Source organism: Macrotis lagotis, chromosome 2 (assembly GCF_037893015.1).
Source record: "Macrotis lagotis isolate mMagLag1 chromosome 2, bilby.v1.9.chrom.fasta, whole genome shotgun sequence".
Taxonomy (NCBI): domain Eukaryota; kingdom Metazoa; phylum Chordata; class Mammalia; order Peramelemorphia; family Peramelidae; genus Macrotis; species Macrotis lagotis.
Genome location: NC_133659.1, coordinates 213,942,757 through 213,964,856, shown reverse-complemented (window position 1 = coordinate 213,964,856; position 22,100 = coordinate 213,942,757). Strand labels below are relative to the sequence as shown.

The 22,100-nt window shown below is 33.7% G+C and overlaps 2 protein-coding genes across 3 annotated transcripts in view; both read right to left on the bottom strand.

Moving 5' to 3' along the window:
- The window catches only part of LOC141514161 (ABC-type organic anion transporter ABCA8-like), a 106,433-nt gene extending 105,849 nt beyond the window's left edge, over positions 1-584 (bottom strand). Inside the window, exon 1 of one of the 2 annotated variants that reach the window (XM_074224702.1) lies at positions 353-584. The gene's annotated coding sequence lies outside the window, so the exon portion shown is untranslated. The remainder of the gene's footprint in view (positions 1-352) is intronic. The other variant, XM_074224701.1, reaches the window with a different exon arrangement.
- Positions 585-18,912: 18,328 nt separating this feature from the next.
- Positions 18,913-22,100, bottom strand: part of LOC141514159 (ATP-binding cassette sub-family A member 10-like) — a 143,584-nt gene continuing 140,396 nt past the window's right edge. The window contains exon 39 of the mRNA XM_074224700.1: positions 18,913-21,986. Within this exon, the coding sequence (XP_074080801.1) occupies positions 21,888-21,986 (99 nt within the window). The 3' untranslated portion in view covers positions 18,913-21,887. The remainder of the gene's footprint in view (positions 21,987-22,100) is intronic.

The following is a 22,100-nucleotide window of genomic DNA, read 5'->3' as shown; positions in this document are numbered from 1 at the left end:
AAGATTATTTATTAGTGAATTTCATCTTATCTCCATATTCTAATTCTTTGTATAAATATGTTAAAATCATAAAATGGAAACTAAAAAATCCAGTTACATATATATATATATTATATATTATCTATATGCTATATATTAAATAAAAATCCAGATATATTTGTCCAGTATTAAAAATCTCAAACCACTTATACAATTAATTTTTCTATTTTTTATTCAGAGAGTTTATAATGAATAAATTTAGGCTGAGAGCATTCATTCACTTAGTTGATACTCAATGTAGTAAGTACTACCCCAAAGTCTAAATACTATATTCATTCTGTAAAACAAACAAGAGAAGTAGAGATTAACTTACAATCCGGAAAGCCAGAGCAAAGAATCTTGAAATAGTTTTTAATCCATCAAGCTCTTTAGATCTTAGAGATTTCAAAGTCCTTTCCTTTACAAAATATTTGCATGTTTTCTGTTTTGAATGCTGTCTATTCTGATTGGTTTTTGAAAGAGGCTAATATCTGATTTCAATCAGGCTGCCAAAATGACGTAATTTGGGCTATGACTTTTGGACTGTGGTCCATTTTTTTCTCCTCCTGTCACTGTAGAGAGATAGCATTTACAGATGGTTGGCTGTACATAGTATTCCACAAGGAAGACAAATCCCACATTTGTTCTTTTGGCTCTCTACTTCCTGAAGAAGGGAGAAATAGCCAAGTTCAAGTGTGTGTGTGTGTGTGTGTGTGTGTGTGTGTGGTGGCTGGGACTAGAAGGTGGTGACCTTTTTTAAACAACAAAAAATGTAAATAGATTTCAAATAAGAGCAAATTTAAGTGGAAACAAGTTGGAGAGGAAGGAAGATAAAATTGTGATTTTTATAATTTCATAAATCAAGACAAAAATTAAGCCATCAGAAAGCTCTTTCGAGGATTAGCTTTACTTGAAACAAATAGTGCAAACCATAATAATAATGGATTTTTTTAAATGGGTATCTGGATTCACAAACTATTTTAACTAATCATATTTACTTAATTTGTTCCTTTGAATTGCAACAGTAAACTTGTGAGTGAGCAGGGTTACTTACAATAACTAATATTAGTTATCTTACAAATGAGAGGTACATCCAAAGTGAGAAAAGAGACTTGCCCAAATTCATACAACCCATGAATCACAAGATTTGAACTAATTTTGAACTGAAAAATCTAGAGTTCTTTTTATTGTTCTACTATTCAACCCTATATCCCACTTGCTACTCTATTTCTCTCCATTAAAGTAAAACAAGAGAAAATGTAAAAACTTCACACAGGGTGTTATCATTGTATAAACTGGGAGAATTAACCTCTAACCTCCCTGCTATTCAATTTAACAGAAAAAGTAGCTTCCAGAACATCAACTTAATTTAAATGAAATGTATAAGATTTCCAGTTATGACAACATGAAAGATCTTAGTCTTCCCCAAGCCAACATCTTAACAAAAAAATAAAGAAGGGCACCAGAGAAAATCAAGAAAACTAAAGAAAAGGAAAAAATACTAGTTACTTTCTCTATCAAATATAGAATTGCAGAAGAGTCTGAACGGAAGCTCTAAACGGGATTATGATGACTGGGGGAAAAATAACTCAACATCGAGTAAATTTAGCCTGAAACCAGGGGGATTCTAGCTGAAGTCACAGTAGCAGCAAGTCCATAGCGTGCCATTAAATGATTGATTGATGTTTGATGTTTGATCTTCATTCTTGAAGACTACAACATCAGGGAGGTGATGCCATGACAAGGACACGAATTGGATTTGAGTAAGGGGGAGCTGTGCAAAGACACCAGTCTCATTTGCTCCTCCAGAGTCATCTGGGTTCAGTGGCCAGATACAAATCAGGAGGAGTGGAGATGGCCCTGGATGGAGGCAATCAGGGTGAAGTAACTTACCCAGGGCCACAAAGCCAGTAAGTGGCAAGTCTCTGAGGCTACATTTGAACTCTCATCCTACTGACTCCAAGGTCCAGTGCTCTATCCACTGAACCACTGAACCATTTAGCTGACTATGATGTTGAATAGCAAAGTGGTAAAGGAGCAGAAACTATAGTAAAATTTTCAAATCAGAAGTCATTCCCCAATTGATAAGGAATCACAGAATATGAATAAGCATTTTAAAAAAATTTTTTTGCAAGGAATGACTTACCCAAGGTCATACAGCTAGATAATTAATAAGTATATGAGGCCAAATAGAACTCAGGTCCTCCTGACTCCAGGGCTGGTGTTCTATCCATTGCACCACTTAGCTACATCCTGAACAAGAAGTTTTTAAAACAACTTTGAACTGTAAATCTTCCTTTGGAAGAATAAATCCAAAACACTAATAATAAGAGAAATGAAATTCAAAAACAATAGTGCTTTTAACATCACATCCAACAAATTACATAAATATGAAAAAAACCAGGAATATTAGAGGGAATGTGGGAAGTTCACTATACATGTTGATGGAGTTGTTTTCAAAGTGAAAGCACTTGGAAATCAATACATTTTTTAGTCACATATGCTGAGGAAGTCATTGAAAAGAAAAAAAGCCTCTTTATATTCCTAGCAAAGGACTAAAAATAAAATAGATGCTCATCAACATGCAATCAATAAACAAATTTTCTTACATGAATATAATGAAGTATGAAAGCATTACTATCATAGAGAAGCATGTAAAGACTTATCTGAAATGATTTAGAGTAATATAAGCTAAGTCAAGAAAAAAGTGTATATTAATGATTATAGCAATATAAATAGAAAGAGCAACTACAAAAGAATGAAATAAAATTACAAAATTACAAAGAACAAGTACGGCCTCAAAAAAAAGATATTAGAAGACATACCTACTATATGCTTTTTGTAGAGTTACAAGACCACAGATATAGAATATGGCATGTATTTCAGACATTTTTTGATATAATGTCTGGTTTGACTGATTTTCCCTCAATTTATTGTTTGACTCTTGAACAAAGAGAACTCGAGAAATTTTGGTGCTATAAAAACAAAGGAGACTGATAAATGTGTATGAAAAATAAAATATAGGCAATGTAGGAGATGAAGTACCACTCTGGGAAATTAAAAAAAAAACCAAAATTCATCTTCATGAGTTCAAATCTGACCTCAGATATTTACTAACTATGGAACCTGATCAAATCACTTAGTCTTGGTTTGCCTTAGTTTCCTCATATGTAAATTGAGTTAGAGAAAAGAATTACAAACTAATCCAATATCTTTGCCAAGAAAATCTCAAATGGGATCATGAAGAGTCTATTGCTTCAAAGCTTAATCTATTGTAATCATAAGGAGTTGCTCACAGGAGGCCCACCACTGACTCAGTATTCTCATCTGTAAAATGAATTGGAGAAGGGAATGGCAAACTACTGGCTAGATTTGAACTCTCATCCTCCTGACTCCAAGGTCAGTGCTCTATCTACTATACCACCTACCTGCCTGTGAAATTGAATAGGGAAGTGGTAAAGGAGCAGTTTATTCATGGATTACTCCAAGCAATTAAATGGGAAGAAATTGTAGTAAAATTTTCAAATCAAAAGTCATTCCCCACTGATAAGGAGTCACAGGATATAATAAACAGATTTTTACTTTTATTTTAATTTTATTGTTCTTTGCAAGGCAATGGGGTTAAGTGACTTGCCCAGAGTCACACACAGATAATTAATAAGTATCTGAGACCAAATTTGAACTCAGGTCCTCCTGACTCCAGAGCAGGTGCTCTATCTACTGTGCCACTTAGCTACATCCTGAATAAGGAATTCTTAAAACAACTTTGAACTGTCAATAATCATTTGAAAGAATAGTTCCAGGAGCCAAGATGGCAGTATGATGGCAGCATTTCCCAGGAACTCCTTCCCCCCAAAACTCCAAAAAAATACCCCCAAATGATGACTCTAGACAAAATTTAGAGGGACAGAACCCGCAAAAAGACTGAGTAATACATTTTAGAAATTCTGTGGGGAAAGGTGTGTTTCACCAGGACCAGGGGTTGGAAAAAAAGCTGCGGCGGCAGTGCAGCCCAGCTCAGAGATCACTGGCAACAGCTTGAAGGGGCACTGAGAGAACTCTGCTACACCAGAATGAGTGTGGAGTGAGGAGCACAAGCTGCAGAATCTGCGGCAAGAATCTGGAGAAAGAGTCTTCAGAAAGATTCTAGAAAAAAGAATCTAGAGAAAGCCTGCACCCCCAGAGATGGTAAGGGGATCAGGGAAGACTGCAGAAATTTCTCTGCTCTCCCTCCAGTAGGACTCTGCTGTTTGCTTATACTCAGATCCAGGTTGCAGTTTGGTCTTCTATACTAAGATATCAGGATCCTCCTTATAGCCCCAGGGCAGAGGGAAGTATGGGGGCCATCTACATATCAAAGCACAGGCAAGAGAGCATAAGACCTTGGAGGAATAAAGGTCCCAGTGGGGTGTCCCCAAAAAAACACCCAAAGCCTTGGAAGTGCTGTCTTGGGCTGAGGAAATGAGCAAACAACAGAAAAAAAGAAGAATCTAACCATAGAGAATTCCTTTAGTCCCATGGAAGAACAAAACACATACTCAGATGATGACAAAATCGAAGCTTCCAGATCCAAAACCTCCAAGAGAAATAGAAAATGGGCTCAGACTATGGATGAGCTCAAAAAAAGACTTTGAAAAAGCAATTAAGGGATATGGAGGAAAAATTGGGAGAAGAAATGAGAGCGATGCAGAAAAATCATGAAAACCAAATCAAAAGCTTGGTGAAAGATATACAAAAAAATACTGAAGAAAATAATATGTTAAAAACCAGTTTAGGCCTAATGGAAAAAGCAAAACAAAAGGCAAATGAGGAGAATAATGCCTTAAAAAAGCAGAATTGGTCAGCTGGAAAAGGAGATAAAAAAAGCTCTCTGAAGAAAATAACTCCTTCAAATGCAGAATGGAACTAAAGGAAGCTGATGACTTTGCAAGAAATCAGAAAGAAATCAAACCTTCCCCAAAAAAGTCAAAAATTAGAAGAAAATGTGAAATATCTCATTGGAAAAACAACTGACCTCAAAAACAGATCCAGCACAAATAATTTAAAAATTATTGGGCTATCTGAAAGCCACAATCAGGAGAAGAGCCTACACTTCAATTTTCAAGAAATAATACAGAAAAATTTCCCTGAGTTCCTAGAAGCAGAAGGTAAAATAGAAATTGAGAGAATTCACCATTCACCTCCTGAAAGAGATTCCAAAAGAAAAACTTTCAGGAATTATAGCCAAATCCCCAAACTCCCAAATTAAAGAGGAAATTCTAAAAGCTGCCAGAAACAATTCAACTACCGAGGCTCCATAGTCAGGATTACACAGGATCTGGCAGCATCTACATTAAAGGGCTCATAGGAATTGTAATACGGTATTCTGGAAGGCAAAAGATCTTGGTTTTCAACCGAGAATCAACTACCCAGAAAAACTGAACATCCTCTTTCAGGGGAAAAGATGGACTTTCAATAAAGCATGGGACTTTCAAACTTTCCTGTTGAAACAACCAGAACTGAACAAAAAATTTGATCTCCAAGTACAGGACTCCGGTGAGCCAGAGAGGGAGGAACTTAATTTAACTATGAGGAGCTTAATGATATTGAACTGTTTGTATTCCTGCATGAGAAGAAGATATTGATAACTCATATGAACTTTCTCATTTATAAGAGCTGTTAGAAGGAGCATATATAGACAGGACATAGAAAGTAGCGGAATATAATGGTATAATATAGTAAAAAGATGGAGTTAATGGGTGATAAAGGAAAGTACTGGGAGGAAGGAAAAGGAGATGAAGAAGGAGCTAAGGAATTTCACATGAGTCAAGAAAAAGCTTTTTCAATGGAGTGGAAAGGGGAAAGGCAAGGGGGAATGAGTGAGCCTTCATTCTCATCAGAAATGGCTCAGAGAGGAAATAACATACACAATTAATAGGGTGAGGAAATCTATCTTACCCTAGTCAAAAATAAGAAGAAAGGGACGGGATGAGAGGGAATGGGGGGAGGGAAAGGGGGAATAGGTGATAGAAGAGAGGGAAGATCGAGGAAGAGGGTACTCAGATTCAACACATTTTTGGACAGGGACAGGATGAAAGGAAAGAGAGAATAGAATAAATGAGAGTGGGAAGGAATAGAGTGGAGATACAGCTAGTAATAGCAACTGTGGGAAAAATATTGATGCCACTTCTCTGGTAGACTTATTATTTTTTTTAGGTTTTTTGCTATGCAATGGGGTTAAGTGGCTTGCCCAAGACCACACAGCTAGGTAATTATTAAGTGTCTGAGACTGGATTTGAACCCTGACTCCAGGGCCAATGCTTTATCCACTGCTCCACCTAGATGCCACCTAGCTGCCCCCTCTGGTAGACTTATGATAAAGAAAGCAACTCACCCCGAAGACAGAGCCTGTGTTCAGATTTCAACAGAGATTGAAGTATATTTTTTTCCTCTCTGTCTCTATTCTTGAGGTTTCTCATCTTTGGGGGGGGTTATGTTTATTTTTATAACACATTCAATTTACTTCAATGTATGGTATGGAAACAATGTAGAGACCATCAGACAGCCTTCTGTGGGGGGGAAGGAAGGGGGAAAATTATAAAATTCAAAATCTTACAAAAAATGATAGGCACATATTACTATTGTATATAATTGGAAAACAAAATGCTAAAAAAAAGAAAGACTAGTTTCAAAACACTAATAATAAGAGAAATGCAATTAAAAAACAATAATTTTTTATCTCACAACAGCAAATTACATAAATATGAAAAAACTAGAATATCACTAAGAAAACTCCAAATGAGATCACAGAGAGTTGAACAACAACAGCAACATCATGACTGAAAAGTGACTAACAAAAATCTCACATAAAAAAATTACTGACTTCAAAAGCAGATCAATGAGGGAGAATTTTAAAATTATTTGACTACTAGAAAACCCTAACAAAAAAGAGCTTGTGCATTATATTTCAAAAATAATTTTTCCAAAAGATAATTGTCCAGATTTCTTCACATCCAAACAGGAAATTAAAATAGGAAGAATCTTTTAATCATGTCTAGAAAGAAATTCCAAATAAAGGATCAAAGAACAATATAGCCCAAAATCAGAGCTTTCAGACAAAGAATAAATACTATAAACAGCTAGAAAGAAAGACTTCAAGTACTAAGGAGGACAATTCAAGATCACACAAGATAGAGAAGAGAACCAAAAGGCAAAATAAATTACAGTTAAGAATAAGTTATCCTGAAAAAAGTGGAGGTAATTAGCAGGGAAGAAAATGGATTTTAATGAAATGGAAGATATCCAAGTACTCCTGATGAAAAGACCAGGGTTAATGAATAACTCTGAAAAAGAAATATATGCAAAGAGAAAAATAAAAAGGTAAGCTTGATAGAACAATGATAAGGAATTTAAGAATTAATAGTAATAATAACAATGCATTTATGTTGAGCTTCAAAGTTTTCTAGTGAAACTTGAAATATTAACTCATTTCATTCTCACAACAACCTTGGGCATTAGGTACTATTATCCTAAGGGAGAAATTGTTGTGACTTGTGTAGGATCACATAGATAGTCCATGCCTGACTTCTAGATTATGAACTAGGTCTCCTGGTTTTGTTGCCACTGATTTGTTTCTTGCATTGGGTTCTGCCCCATAAGAATTGTGACTCAGACTCAGGAATGTAGGTTTTGGAAAGAAAATAAGAGATTTATTAAAGGAAGTTACAGCATATTAGGAAAGGGATAGAAAAGTTAGAGTCTTAAGTGAAGACCACATAGATTGCTGATTGAATTGGCCAGGCCAGCTGACCAGGGTTCAGCAGGAGACTGGAAGGTCAAAAGGGTCCGTCTCCCCCTCAGATCTCCTCAGATTCTCTCCCAGAGTCCATAGGGAGGGGGTGGTGATGTGGCAATGACTCAAGTCCCTCATTGGAGATTTTGCCACTTGGAGAGGGGTCTCTTTTGGGTGGTCTTCCAGGACCTGTGCTCTCTGGCTACCCCACCAAAAGAGAATACAACCCAAATCAGGTTGAAGGTCAGGCCCTCAGGTGTGGCCTAAATTAGATGATAGAGGAAGGGAGATTCCCTTATAATTCAAACAAAAGATTTACAAATTTGTCTTAAACTGATCTCATCACTCCAATTCCCAGTTTTTTCTGCATCAATTTCAGGCTCCACATTGTTCACTGTGCCAACCAACTGTGGGATGAAACAATGGTGAGTATTTACATTCCAATAGGGAGAGATCCCAACATCAGAGAAGGAATTAAATAAGACACCACTATCTAACAACCAGGAATGGTTTACTTATGTTTTGATTTTAAAATGAGATAGGGAGGAAATGGAAAAATTGAAATAATGGGAATCAATAACCCAGTATTAAACTTCCAAAAATAAATTAGTTAATAAAAAAGATCAAAACTTCTTACTTAATGAGAATTTCTGGGAAAATTGAAAGCAGTCTGGCAGAAATTAGTTTAAACCATCATCTTAACAGTTTTTTATACTAAATTAGATAAAGGCAGGTGATTTTAACATTAAAAATTACAACATAAAAATAATCAGAAGAGGAGCAGATTATAGATTTTAGTCTATGTTTTTCATACAAAGGATTTTTGCATTTTCTTTACAGATAATTCAACTTAATTTTCTAAGACTGGATGTTTTAGAGATCCACTTGGTCTTTGGTCAGTTCTGATATTTTATATTTTGAAGGTATTCCTCCATTTCTATTTGTTCCTATTTTTGTTAGCATATAACTGTGCACAGTAGATTCTGATAATTCTTTTTATTTCTTTTTAACAAAAAGTATTTTGACTTTTCTAGCATTTTTATACTCTTTAAAACTAACAAGGTCCCTCTCCAGTCAAAGGATCAAATGGTAAGAGAAGGGAAGGTGACCTAGTCAAGTCTCCTTCCCTGAAATTCCTCTTCAGAGGTTTGTTGGAAATCCATATGGGCTCCAATTTCTAAAATTTTCCATTTTCTAATAATTTGATAATTTGTAGAGAGCTCTAGAGTGTGGTCAAATTTCCTTGACCTGTTAATATGAAATTTCCAATTTGCCTTTTCATACTTAGACTAAAACCTATGATCATTTGATTGTTTGATACCTATTTATATCTAGTGAAATTATCTAGACTAAAATGAGACAATTCAATTTGACCAAACTCAAACAATTAGAACTACCTTTGCATACATAGAATGGGCTTCCTCAGGAGATGATGGATCCCAACTTCATTAGAGGTCTTCATTTATCCATTTGTGTAACAATTCCTTTTGAATTGGTATTTGACTATTTTTATGGCTGAGTCCTCACCTAACCCTGAAATCCTTTAATTCTGTGATGACTCAGACAAATCCCTTTCCTAATGTTGACCACTTTTGTGAAAATAAAGCCAAAATAATCTGAGTAAATAATTTCAGTCCTTAAAGACTGCATTTCAGCATATTGCTCAATATGCCTCCTCTATTGAACTTCTGGAAACTCACAATTAAAACTCAAGAACTTCAGACCAAAACTTCAGACCACTGGAAAGGGTCTCCTATTAGATTAAAAATGTATTAATATACTTTTTTTCAAGTATCAATCATGTTCTTAATAGCTAATTCCTGCCTCAAATAGCTTTCCATAAAAATTATATAAGCCCATTTAATAAAGCAACTGACAATTCATGTCACATTTACCTTTTGTAATTTACCATTTCTTAACAGAAAGGAATTATGCTTTAACCTTTGCCATCTGGAACCCACTTTAGCTATTATAGTTTGTTCTGGATTCTAGTGATTCTTTTGAAGTAATATGATTTCCACTTGATTAAGGCATAGTTTCATTTATGATGGTCAAAAAGGAAGATGCACTCACAGACTTGGATTTTGGTGCCCTAAAGTAGGTCCTCTCCATCTGTTTTGCAAAAGTTTAACATTTTTTCAATCTTTGGAGAGATAAAAATCAAATTAATTGCAGGATAGACAAATAATGCATAGAAAGAGTTGATAGGAAGAAAGAATCAAAGAAAGAAAAAGAAAGAGAAGATATAGAGAGATATAGTTTCCTTTTTGGATCAATTCAAAATAAGATTTAAGCATTGCTTGCTCCCCATTCCCCCATTTCCCTCCATTATAAAAACTCTTCATACCTCTTCTATGTGAGAGAATTTTTCCCATTCTTTTTCTCCCTTCTCTCTTCTCTTGGTGCATTTCTCTTTTTTAACTTTCCATTTTTGAGATCATCACAATATAATAGACTAATACACATGTCCTCTATGTAATTTCCCTAATAATGACAAAGTTCTCAGAAGTTACATGTATCATTTTCCCACGTAGGAATGTAAATAGTTGAATCTTTTTGAGTTCCTCTTTCATATCTCACTTTTAAAGTTTCTCTTGAGTCTTGTTTCAGTGGCAAATTTTCTATTCAACTGTAGTCTTTTCATTAGGAAAGCTTGGAAGTCCTCTCATTAAATATCAGTTTTTACACTGTAGATTTATTCTATTCTTATTTTTTATTATTCTTATTATTTATTCTATTATTGTGGTAGGTAGGTTATTTTAGGTTTTATATCCCAGCTCTTTCTTTTCTAGAATATGATATTCCAAGTCCTCCATTCTTTTAAATGATAACTACTAAATCTTGTGTAGTCCTGACTGTGACTCCATGATGTTTAAATGGTTTCTTTCTGGCTGCTTGCAATATTTTCTCCTTGACATGCAAACTCTGGAATTTGACTATAATACTCTTGAAAGATTTCATTTTGAGATCTCTTTTAGGAGATTACTGATGGATTCTTTCCATTTCTGTTTTATCCCAGATTCTAAAATATTGAAGAAGTTGTCCTTATTTCTTGAAATTTGATTTCTTGAAAGATGATAACTAGGTTCTTTTTTGTAAATCAAGGTCTCAGGTAGTCTAATAAATTTTTAAACAGTCTCTCCATCTATTTTCCATGTCACTTGGTTTTCTGATGTTTATATTTTCTTCTAGCTTTTTCAATCTTTATATTTTGTTTTATTGTTTCTTGATGTTCCATAGAATCAATAGCTTCCACTTGACCAATTCTAATTTTTTGAGGGTTTATTTTCTTCAGTAATGTTTTATACCACTTTTCCCTAGCTATTAAACTCTCATAATTTTCTTGCAGTACTCTCATTTTTCTCCTAATCTTTCTCTATCATTCTTATTTGTATTTAAAATTCATTTTTGTTCTTTGTATGTTCTTTTTAGCTCTTCTAATAATTCTTGTTGAGCTTGTGTCCAATCAGAATTTTTCTTTCAGGCTTTACTTATAGAAGTTTCAAGTCATTGTCTTTCTGAGATTGTGTCTTGAGCTTTCCTATCACTATAGATATTTTTTATCCTCAGATTCTTTTTTATTTACTCATTTTTCCAGACTATATATCTTGACTTTCCACTTTTTATTAAATTTCTTAAATTATCGCTATCAGGATGTTGTCCCTTATAATAAAGAATTTTTAATTAAAAGGAAAAAAGAGAAGAGGAAAAATTCTAAAAAATCAATTAATAGGATTTAAAATCTGACAATATATGCAATGTTATTCACTTGTGCACTACCACCTTCTATATAAACACACACAGACACACACACAGGCACACACAGACACACACAGACACACACACACACACACACACACACACACACACACACATAAACACACATACTCACCTCTCTGCAGAAGACAGGAAGAAATTAAACCAAAAGATAGTCAAAGAGAATATTAAATTTTTTATTTGCTAATGATATGATAGTTTATTTGGAATGCCCCAAGAAATCAGCAGAGATACAAATTGAGAAAATAGCTTTAGCAAAATTGTAGGTTTCAAAAAAACCACAACAATCAAGAACTTTTCTATATGAATATTAAAAAAATCCAAGAGACTGCAATAGAAAAAATAATATCTTTTTAAAAATTATAAAATTCAAAACAAAACAAGCATACAGAATTATTTTTACCAAAGAGCAAAAAATACTTTCATACATTCAATTAGAAAGTATTCCTTAAAGGAAAAAATAATTTAAATAGCTATAAGACTATTCAGTGCTCATACCTGGTCCATTCCAACATAAAAAATAACAATATTAATTTACAGTTTTAATGTCAACCTAATCAAGTCATAAAAAGTGATAGAAAATGACTTTAAAATATGGTTAACAATCATTTAAAAAAATAAAACATAAAGAATATTTAAGAAAAGGGGACATGAAAGGCACTTCCAGACCTTAAACTACAATAGAACATTTCAAAGGTACAGACTAGATAAGAGAAAACCAGAGACAACTGATCTCAATAACCCAGCATATATTAATTCCAAACTAAAATAACAGGAAAGAACTTCCTATTTGATAACTAATGAAGATATCAAAAAATAAATAAATATCTCAACAGAAAAAGGGAGATGTTTGGGAAAGCCTTTGACATAGTATAATAATTAGATTGGTAAAAATACTACACAAATTAGGTAAAAAACTTTATCCCTATAAGCATAGAGGGATATATCATGGGAAAGCTAGATGGCACAATGCCTAGAGCACTGGCCCTGGAGTCAGGAGAATCTGAGTTGAAATATGGCCTCAGATACTGAGATATATAGATATATAATAAAAGTTATCTATATGAAGTCAAAAGAAAACATCACATGCAATAGTTTTTTTCTTTTCCAATTAGTCAAAGAAAAGAGGTTCCCTGTTACCATTATTAAATTCATGCCAAAAATTGTAAAATTAGCAACTCGAGAAAAGAGAAATATTCAAGGTACAACGATGGATAAAGAGGAGTTAAAATTAGTACCCTATTGATGATATGATAGTTTACATGGAAAACGCTAGGAAATCAGAGAGTAACTGAGACAGTAGCTTCAGCAAAGATGCAGATCACAGCATAAACGCTCAAAGAAAAACTACATTTTAGAGCTAATGAACTTGGAAATTGAACTCTTGTTGATGACAGCAAGATCAAGGTTATGATAATTTCTATGTGTACTGAAGTTAATGAAGGAGAAAATAATGGGAAATTAGTACTTTGCAAAAACTGGAGGTTAAAAGAGTTGAGTAACTCATAACTGTCATTGTGATATCCTCTAGATAAGAAGAGAAATTATGAAGAGTAAAGCTCAAGGTCAGGGACTGAACACATTGTAGAAGAAAGAAGGATGTATGAATAGAAAGAATAAAGCCACTATTTGAATAGGTTGTTGAGTTGGATAGAATAATCCTCAAAGGAGATATTGTTTGCTATGACATGTAGAAGAAAAAAATAAGCAGGAGCAATAGGGAGCAATTAATATTAAATTTTTCTCAGTTAGGGGAATGAATGAAAGTCAAGTCATTTTAGAAAAAATATAGTGTCATTAAATGGGAGACAAGTCTGAATGAGTGCCAGAGGATGAAAGAAGCAAAATAGGAAAAGAATTCAGAGAAATATAAGAAGACATATCAAATGATTAAAACTGAAGTAAGCACAATGAGGGAAAAAAATGCATATATTGTCTACAATTACCTATGCAGAAAGAACATGAATGTGAATAGAACACTTCAGTTTTAATGAATAAGTTTAGCTATAAAAAAAAAAGATAAGAAAAAGCTCCACTCTTACTTCATTGAAGAAATCAGAGATTACAGGTGAGAAACACTCCACACTCCACAGTCAATGTACTAGTTTCTTTATAGATATGCCCTTTTCTTCTTTTTGAAAAAAAAAAACTTTTGTTGAAAGTGCTATCTTACTGACCAGCAGATTTAATAAGGATATATCTAGAAATTTATTTATTATAACAATGTAGTATTAATAATTTAAAAATAACTAAGTTGTATTTTCAAATCTTGTCTATAAAGACCAGCTCATATGACTTAAATGAATTTCTCTAAATGTCTCTATTGCCTAATTTCATTTCTTATCTTCATCCCTGTCTACAAATCTTTTAGGAAATTCAAAGATTCAGTTATTCAAGCAGATATTTTTGTTAATTTAATATCAAATATCCTGATATTTAGAATCATCTGAATGATTTGTTTTTAGTTTTCCTTTATTTAGTGGACAAAACTTAATTCCCTCCATTTGCTTAGCAGTTATTTGTTCAAGTTTCCACTACAGAAGAGGTAAAGAAAGAGGAGTTGAAATTTAATTACTCTAACAGGAGAAAAGGAAGTTATCATATCAAAAAAAAGCTGAAGTATGAACTCTAAAAACAGTATGAGTCCATTCATTGGTCTTTGAATATCCAAGAGAATAGTTGGAATTTCCTTAGTCTTAGAAAACATGCTTTCAATGTTTGCATCCTTTGAACAATTCTTACAAAGATTGATTTTTGAAAAGGATTAAGGTCCCAGGCTGCCAAGATCATTTAATTCATGCAATTACTTCTGGATTCTTTTCCCTTCCAGTCTCCCTTGGTCAGTGAAGAATAATTATTCATGGTTGACTGTGCATGTCATTCTCTAAGGAATAATCTTGCAAAGATAAACCCCACATTTGTTCCTTTGGCACCTTACTTCCCAGAATAAGGGGGAAGTTGCCAAATTCAAAAGTTTAAAAAAATACAGAAAATTATTACCACTGCACATTTTTAAACAACAATAAGCCAAGTTAAACAATAGCAGATTTAAGCAAAAGAAAGATGAATAAGTAGAGAAAGAAAACAATTACTAAATCTGTAACAATGAAAAGAAAATTCATGAGTCTCATCTAAAGGTTTGACTTCAACTCAGACAGGTGTTATAAAGATTACAGTGAAGGGAAATAATCATTTATTAAGCTTTTACTATGTGTCTGTCACTGTGCTAAATACACAAGGACTGTGATCTCATTGGATCCACACAACAATAGGTACCATAATTATCTTTATTCTGCATTAAAGGAAGTGCACTGAAGCAGTCATTAAGTGGTTCTCTCAGGGCACAGCTAGTAAGTGTCTGAGACTGGATTTTACCTTAGATTTTCTAGACTCCAGGGGAATATTTTATTCACTGCACCACCTAGTTGCCTATAATACTAATAGTTGGAATTTTGATAGTGCTTTAGGATTTACCAAGGGCTCTAATTGTGATTAGCCTTAGAGGTAAAAATGTAAGCCATTATAATTATTAGATTGAGGAACTGACTCCAAGACATGAATTGACTTCCAAATTAACACAGTTAATAAGTAGTGAAAAAAATAATTTGAACCTAAGACAATGAATGCTATGTTAGCAAAAGATTTGAGTCTGAACCACTTTCCCCAGAAATTGAATTGGTAAAGGGAGAAGGTGTACACAAGGACTTGGGGAATAAATGTTTCTTCTTTTGTTCTTATGACATCCCTTTGCCGAAGCTAGTTGATTTTTTTTTTAGGTTTTTTGCAAGGTAATGGGGTTAAGTGGCTTGCCCAAGACCACACAGCTGGGTAATTATTAAGTGTCTGAGGTCGGATTTGAACTGAGGTACTCCTGACTCCAGGGCGGGTGCTCTATCCACTGTGCCCCTCTAGTTGATATTAATTAGCTAAATGGAACTAGCTTATAAGTCACTGGAAGCTAACATCCCAAATGAAGACAGAGATCAGTAACATTAGATTAGATTAATTCATCAGAACCTGTCAAAGTGTACATCATACACTATGCTATTCTTTTTTCTTTTTTTTTTTTTTTTGGTGATTCTCAATTTTTTTTTTTTACTTTTAAACCCCTGCTCCAACGAAGAAAGAGAAACCTTAAGAAAAATAAAGTGAAAGAAAAAAGTGTGCTTGTCTGTGGACAGAAACCATCAGCTCTTTCCTTGGGAAAAGTCCATCAGAGAAATTGCTTCAATATTTTTCTCACAATTGCTACTACCAGCTGTATCTCCCTCCATTCTATTCCCCCACCCCCATTTATTCTTCTCTCATTCTCTCTCTCTCTCTCTCTCTCTCTCTCTCTCTCTCTCTCTCTCTCTCTCTCTCTCTCTCTCTTCTACCTGTCCCTTCTCAAAAGTGTGTTATAGGGGCGGCTAGGTGCTGCAATGGATAGAGCACCGGCCCTGGAGTCAGGAGTACCTGAGTTCAAATCCGGCCTCAGACACTTAATAATTACCTAGCTGTGTGGCCTTGGGCAAGCCACTTAACCCCATTTGCCTTGCAAAAAAAAATCCTAAAAAAAAATAGTGTGTTATATCTGGTTACCCTCTCCCATGATCTTCCCTCTCTTCTATCACCTACACCTCCCTTCTCTTCCCCATCCTCTTTCTCTCATCACAGAGCCCTTCTTTAATGTTTGCCTTATATTTCTCCTAATATTGAATGTTAAATGTTTCCATTTAATGCTCTTTTTGTTACTAATAGCTGAAAATCTTTCAATTTGTTAAAAGTCCATTATTTTCATTCAGGATTACATTTAACTTTGTTGGATAAGTTACCATTGGTTGTAAGCCCAGCTCTTTTGCTCTATGAAATATAGCATTCCAAGATCCATGGTCCTTCAATATAGAAGTTGATAGGTATTGTGAAATAATGATTGTAGCTCTTTTATATTTAAATTGTTTTTCTTCTTGTTTCTTGAAATATTTTCTTCATAATCTGATGACATTCCTGCAAGTTTTCCTCCTAGGTTCTCTTTCAGGTGGTGATTGGTAGATTTTTTTTTATTATGTCTGCTTAAACTTCTTGTTCTAGAACAGGGGTGGGGAAACTTTTATTCTGCCAAGGGCCATTTGGGTATTTATAACATCATTCACAAGCTATATTTGATCATACATTTAATTAATTCACCCCCCAAAAGCATTTAGATTTATTAAATTTTTAGAAATACCTGTGATTGCCTTGGTGATGCTAGATCAATTTGGCCCAAGGTCCAGAGTTTCCCCACCCCTGGTCCTAGAACTTCAGGTCAATTTTCCTTAATAATTTTTTGTAATATTATATCAAGATTTTAAAAATCATAACTTTTAAATAATCCAACATTTTATATTGTCTCTTCTCAATCTGTTTTCCATATCAGTTATTTTTCTGATTTGATGTTTCGCATTTCCATCATTTCTTTGTTCTTTTGATTTTGTTCTATTAATTCTTGATGTCTTATAATATCATTAGCTTCCCCTTGCCCAATTCTAGTTTTCAAGAATTGTTTTCTTTCTTAAGTTTTTGATTCTCTTTTTTCCAGGTAGTTGACTTTCTTTTCATAATTTTCTTGATTTTCTCAGTTTGCTCTTATTTTTTCTACTAATTTTTCCTCAATCTTTCTCACATTTAATTTTTATGCCCTTTTTAACTTATTCCAAAAACTCTTTGTGGATTTGATCATTTGAAGTTTCTCATTGAAAAGAAAGTGAGCTTTTTAGCTTCGCTATCTTTCTTTGAATATGAACCCAGATCTCAGTCCCCATAATAGTAAGAAAGCTAATTTGATGAGCAATGGCTCCTACTCAAATTCTAATATAACACCAATCTATCTGATATGATTCTGAGCTCTGTATATTGGTTCACAAAGCTGTGAAATACAGATAGTAAGATCACTTGTACAATCATAGAAAGCTAGCTAGTGCTAGCTCTACCTTTGTTTTCCCTTGTCTTGGTGACCAAGACCCATGCAGCAGATGTAACTCAACTAACATGAAAATTCCCCATTTATTTTTGTACCTTCTGGACCAAGCAAGTGACCATCTTATGATCACCTAGCCAGAATATATAGTCTGTGCCCTCCCCCTCCCCGCCTAATCTAAGAAGGAGGCTATGAATTTTATGACTATTTTATGACCACTTAGTCAATGGAGATGCCCATGCTTCATCCAATCTATGATCTCTCTGCTGCTATGCAATTTTTGGTCCTTAATAGCAAAGTCCGTCAACCAAGGAGGCTCTGTATTTCACCATGCTAATTTTGCATATTTGGGTATTAAATACTTTAAAAATAAGGTCCCAGAAGAAACAGGTATCTCAAATTATGAGGAAGATTTGAAATCTACTTTATTAAAGGGAAACACTTTAATGAAGTGTCATTGACTCAGTGCCCTCCCTCAGTAGCTATTTTTAATCCCCACAATTTTAAACCCTAATAACTATCTATGGATAAATTCTTTCTCCTTTGCTTACTTGTTTTATTTTACTTTAGCAGTCTATAATTGTAATCAAATTTTAATACTGAGTGGTAGGTAATGATTCTCCAGGTCTCATGTTCTTCTTACTGCTATTTTCTTAGCTCTCTTCAAGGATCCAACCTTGGGCATTCCTCTCTACCCTTCAGTCATGGTCAGGGTCCCCAGTTGTATTACTCTACAAATGTTCTTGTTCTCTGTCGGCTACAAATTTCAGCCTGGAATTGAAACCAGAGACTGTGCTCTCCTGCAAGTGTTCATTCAGGAGGAAGCCTGGCCCCTCTGCTATCACACTCACCAGGTCTGAGCTCATTCTTTTTTGCCTGCAGCAACAGTCCTGCATCATATCTGGTCTGCACAACCATGTATGACATATCTTGACACCACCAGAACATATTGTTTCTTGATTGTGTTGAGTTGACATGGAGGATTTGCACTTCACTCAAATCAAACCTCCATCCTTACACACACACACACACACACACACACACACACACGTCCTCCATATATATGGAGGACAACTGGAGGACAACTTCTTTACCCAGAATTTTGTTATTTTTGCTGCTCCACATTTACTTTGAGGTGATGTTCTGTCTAAATTGTGGAGGAAATTTGGAAAGTCTGAAATTTTTTGACCTACTCCACCATCTGTCCCAAATTCAGAAGGCCCTTTTAAACCTTTTGAGTACTTATATTATTGTTTCATTTCAAGGAACAAGTGTTGGTCATTTGAATTGGCAACTTGCATTGTGTTTTTTTTTTAATTGTTTATTTTTCCAACTGCATGTAATGGTTGTATTCAACAATAATTTTTTTTTACATTTTTCCTCCCTCCCTCCTCCCCCTGACATAAAACAATATAATATTAGTCCCTATATATATAACTGTGCTAAATATAGATACATATTAATCATATTGTGAAAGAAGAATCACATCCAAATGGAAGAAAAAATAGAAGATAAAGTGACATAATTCATAAGACAACTGTTTTTAAAAATTGAAGATAATAATTTTTGGTCTACATTTAAACTATGGGTATGGATGGTATTCTTCAACACATGTCTTTTAATATTGTCTTTGATTAGTGTACTACAGAAATGAACAAGTACATTATAGTTGATCATCACTCCATGTTGCTGTGTACAATGTTTTTCTGATTCCGTTCACATCACTCAACATCTTTTCATGTAAGTCTTTCCATCATGATACTCTGCAGTCCCAGCCCTCATAGTTTCTTATAGAATAATTGTGCTATTACATTCATATACTACAATTTGTTCGTTCATTTCCCAAATGATGAGCATGCCTTCAATTTCCAATTCTTTGCTAATATGAAAAGAGCTACTATAAATATTTTTGTACAAGTGGATATTTTTTTACTCTTTTTCATAATCTCTTTGGGATACAGACCTAATGGTAGTATTGCTGGATCAAATGTTTTATTATCCTTTGAGCATAATTTCAAATCGCTCATCAAAAAGGTTGGATCAGATCACAACTCCACCAACAATGCCTTAGTGTCCCAGTTTTCCCACATCCCTTCCAACACTTATTATTTTTCTTTTAGTCATATTGACCAATCTGAGAGGTACTTCAGAGTTGTTTTAATTTGTGTTTCTCTAATTAATAATGATTTAGAAATTTTTTTTCATGATGTGATTGCTTTAATTTCTTCATCTGAGGATTGCCTTTTCATATTACTTGACCATTTATCAATTGGGGAATGACTTGCATTCTTACAAATTTGACATATTTTATATTTTGAATTACATATTTTAGAAATGAGTCTTTTGTCAGAAACACTTATAAAATTTGTCTTCCAGCTTACTGAATTCCTTTTGATCTTGACTACATTGTTTTTATTTGTAGAGAAACTTTTCAATTTAATGTAATCAAAATTATCCATTTTGTCTTTCATAATATTCTCTATCTCTTCTTTGGTCAGTAACTGCTCCTGTTTCCAGAGATCTGACAGACAAACTATCCCTTGTTCTCCTAACTGGCTTATGATATTACTTTCATGGCTAAATTCTATATCCATTTCTACCTTATCTTGGTATAGAGTGTGAGATGCTAGTAAATGCTTAATTTGTCATACTATCTTCCACTTTTCCCTGCAGTTTTTATCAAAGAGTAAGTTCTTATCCCAAAAGCTAGAATCTTTAAATTTATCAAACAACAAATTACCTGAGTCATTTACTGCTGTTATGTACTGTTTTCTATTCCATTGATATACCACTCTTTTTCTTAGATAATACCAAGCAATTTTGATGATGGATGCTTTATAATATAATTATATATTAAATTATATATTAAATTAAAATTTTTACATCCATATTCATTATGGAAATTGGTCTAAATTATCTTTCTCTGTTTTGACTCTTCCAGACTTAGATCAGTACTATGTCAGTGTCATAAAAGGAATTTGACCGAACTCTTTTTTTCCTTTATTTTTTCAAATAGTTTATATAGAATCAGAAATAATTTTTCTGAATGTTAGATAGAATTCATTTGTGAATTCATCAGATCCTGGAGATTTAAATTTAATTTAATGGAGGTTAAGTCTGAGTTATAAGGTTCACAGCATAAGAAAAATACAGGAAAGGGGGGAGGACACATGAACAGAGAATATGTAACTGGAGAAAAATATTTCTTTTTTTTTTCCATCGTTCTGTTCTCTTAAAGGAGATGAGCCATTTCCAAATATTTGTACTTTATGAATTTGCTTGCTTTTTGTTATGCCCTAAAAGGAACTGGTTCCTCTAAGTAGTTCTCAAACTTTTTATCTTCTCTTTACATTCCTAAAAATTACTGAGGATCCCAAAGAGCTTTTGTTTATGTGGGTTATATCTATCAATAGTTACTTCATTAGAAATGAAAACATTTTAGTATTATTATGCAAACAATTTGACCTCAAGAACTCCACCAAAGGGTCTTAACACATTTATAACCACCCTATAAGACAATTGGGTTAATAAGTGTAGTTTGTGTCTTTCAAATAAATACAATTAAAAAACTGACAAATGGTCAGTGAGCTACACAAGATAAAAAAATTGATAGAGTTTAGGAATGTGAAGAAGTATTCCCTGGCACAAAAATTCAGAGACCTAAAGCAACAAAAGAGATTTTATTTATATATGTTTTATAATTTCCCCAAAGTAGAAAGAATATATAAATCCAGATCAATATCTAGAACCAATGAATTCAAGGTAGTTCTGGTTGTGGAGGGCAAAAGGGTTAAACTGGATTAGCTTTCTGAGGTAGTTGCCTCAAGTACATTCTATTTTTGTTGTCCTTCCTGTTGTAGGTTTGAAAGATAAACCACTCCAGAGGCAGAGCCCAAGGCATTGACTCTGGGAAAAATCTAGCTTAAAGAGACTAATTAAGGAAAAGGGGCACTATTCACATAAAGTGGGAACCAGAAAGAGGTAGTAACCAGTTACTCATTTATCTTTCATCATCTACTGCACACACTATTAGAAACATTACCACCACTGCTATGTATCTTAAAACAATCCCATAGTATCTATAGTTTATTCATATTTTGCAGAAAATTTATTAGGAAGATATGCAAAAACATAAGAAATCCCTGCACGTTGGACTTAAGCCAGTTTCATTGTCAGTGATGGTAATTTCTTGCAAGTCTTCCTTTCCTTACTCTAACAAGAAAAGTTAATATGACATTTAATTAGTTACTAAGCAAAAAATATAAAATATTTTTTAAAATATTTGATTAACTTTTTCCTACAATGATATGGAACCTTAATAATATAAATTCATCAGACTAAAATTAGTTCCTTGGAATTAAAAATAAACATTGTCAGTCTGGGACTTTAAGGGTCTTCCTGAGGGAGCAGTTTCCATTTTACTGTTGTATCCAATTCCACATCGAAATCTCTGAGCTCTTGCTCCTTTGACAGCTCAAGGAATACCTAAAAGAGGGAAAAGGAAAAGAGAAAAGCAAGAAAAAAAAGAAATAAAAATTTTACTATTCTATCCTCAAGTGAATAGAAAAAAAAGCAGATATTAAAGATATGTATCAAATT